At 49.0% G+C, this 9,583-nt stretch overlaps 1 protein-coding gene across 9 annotated transcripts; it reads right to left on the bottom strand.

Moving 5' to 3' along the window:
- Positions 1 to 1,594: 1,594 nt before the first annotated feature.
- FTSJ1 (FtsJ RNA 2'-O-methyltransferase 1) lies at positions 1,595 to 9,209 on the bottom strand. Of its 9 annotated transcripts, XM_081567981.1 has the most exons (12): positions 9,007 to 9,209; positions 7,047 to 7,205; positions 6,710 to 6,779; positions 6,521 to 6,611; positions 6,100 to 6,178; positions 4,636 to 4,688; positions 4,497 to 4,550; positions 4,308 to 4,410; positions 4,122 to 4,205; positions 3,340 to 3,443; positions 3,060 to 3,252; positions 2,760 to 2,856 (listed from the first exon to the last, which is right to left on the bottom strand). In XM_081567981.1, the coding sequence occupies exons 2-11, from the start codon at positions 7,165 to 7,167 to the stop codon at positions 3,061 to 3,063; spliced, it is 951 nt and encodes a 316-aa protein (XP_081424107.1). In that variant the 5' UTR covers positions 7,168 to 7,205; positions 9,007 to 9,209; the 3' UTR covers positions 2,760 to 2,856; position 3,060. The 9 variants fall into 9 exon arrangements, with proteins under 9 accessions (XP_081424102.1, XP_081424105.1, XP_081424101.1 ...); XM_081567976.1 differs by having other exon boundaries at positions 1,595 to 3,252; positions 7,032 to 7,205; XM_081567979.1 differs by having other exon boundaries at positions 1,595 to 3,252.
- Positions 9,210 to 9,583: the final 374 nt, after the last annotated feature.

Below are 9,583 nucleotides of genomic sequence, written 5' to 3'. Positions count from 1 at the left end.
CTCAAACAAGGGCTCTGTGACAATCTAGAAGGGTGGGATGAGAGGGGAGTTGGGAGGGAGGGGACGTGGGTGTTCCTATGGCTGATTCTTGTTGATGTGTGACAGAAAACCACAAAATTCTGTAAAGCAATTATCCTTCAATTAAAAAAAATAAATTAAAAAAGATCTTATTCAAAGTAGTGACCAATATTTTAAGATGCCCATGACAACTGTAACATAACATAAACAAGTAACTGTGATCTGTATTGGTGGGAAAGTTGCAGGCACTGCTTTTACTATTGTAAAAGTAATTTTACAATACTGATTTGCCACCAGCATTCAGATTCCAGAGTAAAGCTATATTTTCAGTTAGTAAAACTGAACTGATTTCCCTCCATCAACTTCACAAATACCCCTGCCTTCTACCCAAGGTTAAGAAGCCCTGCTTTCAGGGTGAGTTCTGGACATATTCAGGACACACGGCTGGAAAGATTTAGAGAAAGGCAAGACCCTACTCAAGAATTCCCCCTACAGTGCAGACGCACATGCCAAGATGTTTCTTTCCTTGTTGTGTTCGTTGTGGTTGCTGGAGGTTCCTACTCAGAGCCTGTATGTTTAGGATGGGTTGATGAGGTATTTGAAACAAGTTCATCAACTCAAGTTCTGGTTTTCCTGACAGCAAACAGCTTCCGAGTCCTTATCAGATTGCCAGCTAACTAAAGGTCAAAGTAGAAGAAGTTTTAAACCAAAATGTTTCCCACTGTCTTCTACTATAACCATTGTTTTCCCAGTTACATTTCTGTGCAGTTTTTTCCTCTACTTTCATTGTGAACCACAACACAGAAAAATGCATAAAACATACGTTCATTCTTTTTGATATGTAGTTCTCCACTGTGAATAAACCAGGATTTAACGATCCATCCTATAGCTAATGGGTGTTTGGGCTGTATTTAGGCTGGGGGTACTACAGATAAGCTGGTTAGGAACATTCAACTACTCCTTTCTTAGTGGAACTAAACACATGCAGCTTTAGCGGATAATTCCTAACAATTATCTAGTGGTTACACCATTATATGCTGCCCTTGGTGTATACAAGGGTTCCAATGCTGCACGTCCTTTCAGATATCTAGCATTGTTAATCTTTTTAGTTTTAGCTTGCATTTCTCTGAAGAGCAGCTTTTCATGTACTTACTGGGCATTCTCGTATTTTCTTCTCCTCATTGATTTATAGCAGCTTTTTAAGTATCATGGATACTACACATGTACAGATTATAAATATCTTTTCCCACTGTGATCTGCCATTTCATTTTTTAAGGTGTCTTTTTTACTTCTTATTTTAATGGTAGACTCAGTCTGAATAAACTGCAAAGCCATTGTCAGACAGGGATGTCCTCTAATGTGGTGTCCTGAGGATGGAAGCCCTCCAGCAATGATAGGTTTAGCCCAGACTGTTCCAGGCAAACTGGCTCCTCACTACTCCCCTGTTGTGGTCCTTTAATGGACCGGAACTTGGGGGTACAGAGTCGACTGATAAAAAAAGTGAAAGAAAGAAAAAAAGAGGCTGTGCCGCATGAAGCGGGGGGGGGGGGGGGGGGAGACACAGGGACCAGTGCTCTGAAGGAACAAAGGCGTTTATTCAACATATTGTGGGCATATGTATATATATATTCTTTTACAAGATAGCCCTTTTTAGCAGAGACAGGGATCAGAAATCTAACAAGTCATCTAGAAAGCCAGAGGCTAGAATCATTCTCAATAGAGGGGGTTGTAAAAGTTACTTTACACATAGGAAGGGAAGAGTTGTAAATGGCTGCTGTTCATTTCCATACGAATGAGATAACATGAATTTCTATTATTCCCGAAAGCCGGCTTGCCAGCTCTCTGGCCCCTGTATTCAGGTGCTGGTAAGGAACATAGAATTCATGCAAGACTGAAAACAGCACACAGGAAGCCTCCTGTTAAATGTATCCTGACACTCCCCCACCATTCCACCTCAGGGCCTTTGCTATTTCCTCTCCCTAGAATGTTCTTACCCTAGATTGATACATGTATTCCCTCCCTCATCTCCTTCAGGTCTCTGCTCAAACATCACCTCAGTGAGACCTTCCACGATAACCTTCTTAAAAACTGCAAACTGCCAGCCTCTAGAATTCTTGATCTCTTGTGTGCTACGTGCTAAGTCGCTTCAGTTGTGTCTGACTTGTTATGATCCCATGGACTGTAGCCCACCGGGCTCCTCTGTCTGTGGGATTCTCCAGGCAAGAATACTGCAGTGGGTTGCCATGCTCTTCTCCAGGGGATCTTCCTGACCCAGGATCAAACCTGTGTCTCTTATATCTTCTGTATCGGCAAGTGGGTTCTTTACCTCTAGCACCATCTGGGAAGCCCTTATCTCTTTACCTTGCTTTAAAATTTTTTCATATCCCAGGTTACTTTTACATATTATATACATATGGGTGGACACAGAGAGAGCAAGATAAATAGTATGTGTATGTATGGGTGGAAACTCCTGCATTCAGATTGTGCTATTACTTATTACCTCTTTCCTAAACTAGAAGCTCGGAGGGCCAGGGTATCTGCCTGTTTTGTTCCCTGCTCCATCTTCAAATCTAGAACAATGCCCAGCACACAGCATGTGTTCAATAAATGTTTACCGAGTACCTCAATGTGTAAAATCATTAAGGCAGTTCCTGGCACATAACATCAGGAGTTTTAGTAAAGATCTGCTGACTGAAATCTTACCAGTTGATGTAAAAATTTCAAAAAGTGGAATTTTACTGTTTTTTCTTAAAGGTGCTGTTTACTCAAATTCTTAGACTAAAAAGGCAAATTTACCTTAACATGTTAAGACAAACAATTCACTCCACTGTCTTCCATCTACCCAAGAAAAAGGAGAGAGACTCAGATATTTGGCTAAGCTTTTCTGCTCACTATACTTGGTTTTACCCATTGATTTTTATAGCTATTGGGAGGTAGGAAACAGAAGTTTGTCCCAGATACCACAAGATTTGGGGCAGAAAGAAGCACACGAGGAGGGGGTCACTGTGGGCATTGAGGGCTCTGGGTCCACGTTTTCAGACCTCAGAGGTCTGCAGGGTGCTGTGGGGTGGCCAGGGACTGGGGCAACATGTCCATTGTGCTCATGGGGCAGTCCTGGGGGCAGATCTCCTTGGCCAGCTGCCCCTTCTTCTTCAACGCACAGGCCTCCTGGTAGGGTGGTGAGATGGGGGGCTGCGTGGGTGGAGTGTACTTGTATTCTGAGCCGTCCTCTAGCTGCAGGGACACGTTAGGAGGGATGGTGAGGACCTGGGAACACAGGACAGCACCCACCATCTAACCCACTGTTGGCAGGGCACTTACGTCTAGTGGGTAACTGCGGTCTGAATCGTAGGCGCTCAGGTCCCCACAGGTCACAAATGGCACAATGATGCGGGTGGGGCCATCCAACTGGTTCAAATCTGGATCTGACAAGCAGGGAGAGATGAGACAAGACAGGGCCAGGGTGTCTGGGGTCAGCTGTGACTCAGGCTGCACCCAAGATGGGTACGGAGGCCTCCCTCACATATCTACCAGCTACTCTTTACACTCCAGCACCAGAAATCCTTCATTTGGTTCAGATCACCTCCTCAGGGAAGCCCTCCATGATCACCCATTCTAAAACAGCCCTCCACAACCTGCTTTTCTCCCACTGCACTTATGGTCACCTGCCATACACTGCCTAGACTTTGTCTCACTCAAGCGTGCTTGCCATAAGAGCAGCCCTGTGCTTTTTCCCTCTAGGGGCCAGGCTGAAGGCCCTCACAGGACAAAACTCCCATACAGAGATGGGGTTTCTACATGGGAGTGTGACTGAGGCTTCCTAGGCTAGAAACTCCTTAGGCAGGTGGAGTGTCCCTTGGGGTAGGACTTAGAACTTTCACCAGGTCTAAGAGTCACCACTGGGGAACTAAGCCAAAGATCCTCCTAGACCAAAATATGCCTACAGGGGTGGAATTTCCAGAGGGTGGGGCTGAGGGTCCTTTTGGGACAGCATTCCCTTAAGGGGCAGGGTTTCACCAGGGGGTGGGGCTAAGGGCCCTCCTGGGACATAAAATTTCACTGGCAGACAGACTCTCCCCAGGGATGGGGCCCAGGGCTCTTACCATAAGAGTGGTCCAGCAGGGGTTTGGTCAGGTCCGGCAGGAAGCCCTGAGGGGGGTCGTAACCCTTACAGACAGCAAAGGCCTCTATGGGGAGAAGGTGGAGTGAGGGGCAACTGCTGCCTCCACTCCATGTGGGATGGGTCCCTGAGATTCGAAACCCCTGCCCAGCCCCTCCACCCCACTGACCAATGCTGGAGTTCCGGCTGCTTCTGGGCTTGGCACAGAGCACGCTGGAGAAGAAGATACGCAGCTGGCTATAGATCAGTGTCACATCCCGGCCTCGGAAGATCTGCAGGGTGGGGAGGCAGAGATGGAGGCATGAGGATGACCTTTGGGGACTCCTCTCTACCCCCTGCCAGGTTCCCTGAGACTTACCTTAGCCACAAAGCAGCCCCCTGGCTTCAAGACGTGTGTAGCAATGTTCAGAGCCTATGGGCAGGACAGATAGCTAAGGCTGAGGTAGAGACAGCCAGGAGGGGGCCAAACTGAGGTAGGGACAGCCAGGGTTACTCACAGCTAGGAGTAGCTGGGCTTGCATATACTCATCAACATCGTGGAGGCCGGTTACTGTGGCAAGAGGAACAGCATTAGGGGGCCACACAGTCTAGCTATCTTCCTGTCCGAGAGAGGTTAGAGTGCTAAAAACATTTACCAAGCTCTCTTACTGCTAAGGTTCTGCATGCAAATGACTATATCTGCCAACTGGATGCATATTCTGAGCTCCTAACCCTAAGACACTCATTTTCATTCTCAAAACAACCTTAGGCACGAGTATTATTTCTTCTATCTCCAGTCCAGATTCAGATCAGAACGAACATCTCAGATGCAACACATCCAAAAACAAACTCTTGACCTTCTTGCTGGAACTTGCTCCTCCCATCATTTTCCCCATCTCATCTGATCCTTCCAGTTGTTCAAGCCAAAACCTTCAAGGTAGTTACCTTTGATACACACACACCCCCTCCACTCTCTTCTCACACCCGCATTTAAGCCATTAGCAAACTTTCTCAACTCTACTTTCAAAAGATCTCCTCTACTCATCTCCACCACCATCACCATTCACCTGGATGACTACAGCGGCCTCCCCTCCCCAGGTCTCAGCCCTCACACTGCTCACAGCAGCCAGAGGGGTCCTGTCATGACATACGTCAGGCATAGCCTTCCTCTGCTCACAACCATCCCATGGCTTCGTCCATGCTCTCGTCTTAGTGAAGGAGTCAAAGTCACCACTGTGGCCCAGAAAGATCCATCTGAGGATCTGATTCCCGCCACCTCACTGACCTTTCCTCCTACCACTCTCACACTTGCTTACTCTGATCCAGCCATAGTGATCTCGCTCTTCATCCTCCTACCTCAAGTCCTTTGTATGTGCCAATCACTTTACCTGGATTGCTCTTTCTCCAGATGTGCCCTAGCCCACTCCCTTGCCTCCTTTATGTCTTTATGCTAAAGGCAGTAAGGCCTTCTCCACTTTACTTAAAATTCCTCCAGGTATTCCCTCCCTCCCTCTCTTTTTCATTATTTCCCCATGGTGCCTATCACCTTTTGACATGCTATATAGTTCAATCATTTGTTTCTTTTCTGTCTGCTCCCACCAGAACACCAGCTCTATGAGGTCAGAGATTAGTAGAATTTTATTCACATGTTATCCTCCTAACATGTATAACAGTGCCTGACACACAACAGATGCTCAGTAAATGTGCTGAATGGATGGATGGATGGCTGACTTAAAAAAAAAAAAAAAAACACAAGTGAACAGTAATGGGACAGTTGCAGAGAGATGACAAAAGGGTGGACAAAACCAAAACAGTAGAAGACAGAGGCAGAGAACAGGAAACAGAGGTAGGGAGAAGTTGCCAGATGTGGGAACAGCTGACAGTGCAGGGGAGAGGCAATAAAAGAAGCCAACAGAAGTGGGACGTATAGAGAGGAACATGCAAAGGACTCCCCGCCTAGCCTCCCAACCCCTGCTGTTTACCATCAGGAGCCCCGTCACACACCACTAGGTCCGCAGGGCAGCCTTCAAAGTGCTGGATGATCTCCTTGGCAGTGGACAGCTATGGAAGAGAGGGATGATGAGTGGCCCCACAGCACCCCCACCACGGCCCTCTAAGCCCACCTGTCGTTGGCTCTGGCCCGCAGCACCAGGTCAGCCAAATTCTCAGGCTTTGCCTGAGACTGGGCTCCATCTCTCGGAATATTTTTTTGCTGTCTCTCTGTGATGACAACTCGCTGGCTCTGTTCCTCTGCTGTTATCCTCTCTTGGTTTCTCTCAGTTACTCTACCTCTGTCTGTCTTTCTTGGTCTCTTTGTCATTTTCTTTCTTCCACTTGCTGCAGACCCCAGATTGGGGGGCCTTTGTCCAGGATACACCCCAACACCCCCAGCCATGCTCTCACCTGGGTGATATCCCCCTGGATCTGTAACACACCTGGTAGTGGAGCCATAGCCTGAAGGTCCACAGCCACCACGTGGCCAGACCCTTGGCCCCTGTGGACAACATGGTCCATGTCAGCCCAGTTTTCACTCTTGGTCCACCCTCCACCTAGTCTGCCCTCCCAGCCTCCCATCTGGGACTCCACACTCACCCAATCTTCTGGCTCAGCACCTGGCTCCAGCTGCCTGGGGCCGCACACAGGTCAACTGCCCGCGTCACACCTGAGCATACACAGGAAGGTGCACTGGTCAGCTGCACCCACCTCTCCAACCTAGGACCCTGCAAAGTGTATCCCTTTCCCCCAGGAAGCACCCATATCTACCTGCTGCCCAGATGCCCAGCTACTTTTGAGTACCTGCCATCTTCGTGACTGCCCCACGGACCCTCCAAGTCAGCCCACCTACCACATGGAACTCTGTAGACCTAGCCCACTTGTCTATTCTCTTCGCCCACCCCATCCCCCAGTGAATCACCCGCCAAATGGGGACCTTGGAAGAGTTGGAATTCCTCGTCAAGTTGTAGCAGCTTGAAGGCACTGCGGGCACGCCAGCCATTCTCCTTGGCTAGGCGGTAGTAGACATCTCGCTTGTCCTTTGACGTCCGTCCCATCTCCCACACTGTTTGCCCAGGGACCTGTCAACAGTAAGCTGATGCTGCCCCTTATCAGTAAGTGGGTGAGTGGGCCATTACCTATCTCTGCAGGGCTGTGAGAACCACATGAACTAAACCAGGCTCATCTGATCAATGTGACAGCTCTCTCAACAGGTGGCGAGGTTGGAGCCCAGTCACTAACCCACTGAGCTCACCGAGCCTGAAGGATCCCATCACTGAGGTCTCAGGCTCCACTGCTCATCCTACAGATTCCATCACTAAGCCAACAGACCCCCCCCCCAAAGTCCCACAAACACAACACTTATCATATAGATGATGTTACTGACCCTGTCCACCTCCCACTGCTGTCATTTACACTCCACATATTAAACCCTGCAAGTCCATCAACCCTTCTTTGCCCACCTTATCCCCAATAACATCTCACCACCACCCCCAGCTCTCCTTGCTACCCCTAATCATAAAGCCCTACTAGGCCCCATTAATCCCCTGCCTTCACTCCATTACCTTCACACTACCTCACTGCATTCCCCACCTCCTTAATTTCTCTCCCCTGAAATGATTAGGCCCCCAATTATTCCTTTTGTTGTTCTTTAGTCGCTAAGTCGTGTCTGACTCTTTTGTGACCCCACGGACTGTAGCCCGCCAGGCTCCTCTGTCCATGGGATTTTCCAGGCAAGAATACTGGAGTGGGTAACCAATCCCTTCTCCAGGGGATCTTCCTGACCCAGGGATCGAACCCACATCTCCTGCATTGCAGGCAGATTCTTTACTACTGAGCCACTTGGGAAGCCCGATAATTCTTTTATCATCCCCCATTAATACCTGGAGGATCATGGTCTATTAGTTTCCCATTAAACTCTCAGTTACTATGATCTATCAGCCCTCATTAGCTCGGCCCTCCAATTGATCCTTCACAGATCATTAGACCCTGGTTAACTCTTCTTACCACACTCACCTTAATCCCTGATAATCATACACCAGTTCTCCATTCTCCCCTCACTGCCCACCTGTCTCCCCACCCAATAATCACTTTATGATCACACCCAAGAGCTTACTATTACCCTCTCTTTGCTCACTCTGTTCTCATTACTTCTTCAATGATCAAGCCATCATCACAAACTAAAATCCTTTGATTACAATACCCCTCGAGCTTCCCATTCTCTCTTCTTTGATCACTACTCCATTAGTTCCTTGATCATGACCCTCACCTCCATTATTCCCTCCACAGCCTCACCATTATCCTTTGAATCACTATGCTCCACCACTCCTTTATTAACCCCTTGAATGTCATACCTCCATCCGTCCCCCAGGGATCACACTGCTACTTGTTTCCCATTATCTTCCAGTTGCCCATTCTACCATCCCCTCATTAATTAACAAACACACCCCCACTAACCCCCATGAACACATCGACTAAAACACACCTATTAGCCCCCACTGATTCCCCAATAACACTCCCACCAGACCTCTATTACACCCACGCAGCCCACCAAACCTCCAAACCTACCCATTAACAGAACTCTGGCTACACCACCGATCCCTCCTCATCATTACCTCAAAGCCCAAGTCCCCACAGGGACGACGAGACCCCCTTCAAAGCAGATCCGCCGGTATCTGGACCCCTGCGGCCCCGTTCCCCACCCCTAGCCCATCCCGCAGGAGCGGTCCTATTCTCCAAACAAACCTTGGGTCTGGAGCCTACCCAATGCCAGCTGCCCAAAATCCACAGTTGCAGCACCAAGGGCGAACTTTCCTCCTTCCCTCACTGGCGGGACAGTGTAGGCATGCCTTAACTGTCTCAGTCGGGACCCAAGTCCTCCGCGCCCCAGGGCCTACCTCAAACTTTCGGAGTGGGGAGAAAAGGAATGAAGAAAGCCGGTCCGTAAGCAGCACAAGCCTCGGCGAGAGTGCAAACCGGTGAGAAGTCGTAGGTTTTCAGTTTGTGTTCTTAGCTGCTCCGAAAGTCTGTCGCGCATGCCTAACGGCGACCAGAGTGTGCCACGCCTGTCATCGTGGAACGCGGTGGCTCGCGCGAAGCCGGGACCGGACCTGAACTTACCACGTGAGTTCCGGTAACTCGTGCCGACGTAGCCGGTCTGGCGAATTGCCGTTCCCAGCATGCAACGGGCGAGAGTAAGGCCGCCGAGGTCTCGCACGGCGAGGCCGAAATGTCGCGAGGCACGAGAACTGACTGTGCTCTTTTGTTATAAGGCGAAAAATCGCTTTTTTCTCCGCCCCTCCCTTCTTGGACAACTGTATGTCTTGAGCCTGTGAACTACATTTCCCAAGATACTACGTGCACGCCAGCACCTACTTATTTTTCGCGTACCGCGAAGTGCAGTTACCTTTGGGGTGGTGAACTTGAGAGGAAGGAGAGTGCGTTAGTTAAGTGCGCGGGCGCGCGAAAGCTACT

This window comes from Giraffa tippelskirchi, chromosome X, assembly GCF_054371585.1.
Source record: "Giraffa tippelskirchi isolate mGirTip1 chromosome X, T2T-mGirTip1v1.2.pri, whole genome shotgun sequence".
In the NCBI taxonomy this organism is placed as follows: domain Eukaryota; kingdom Metazoa; phylum Chordata; class Mammalia; order Artiodactyla; family Giraffidae; genus Giraffa; species Giraffa tippelskirchi.
The sequence above is the reverse complement of the archived record's forward strand: the minus strand, read 5'-3'. Positions and strand labels throughout refer to the sequence as shown.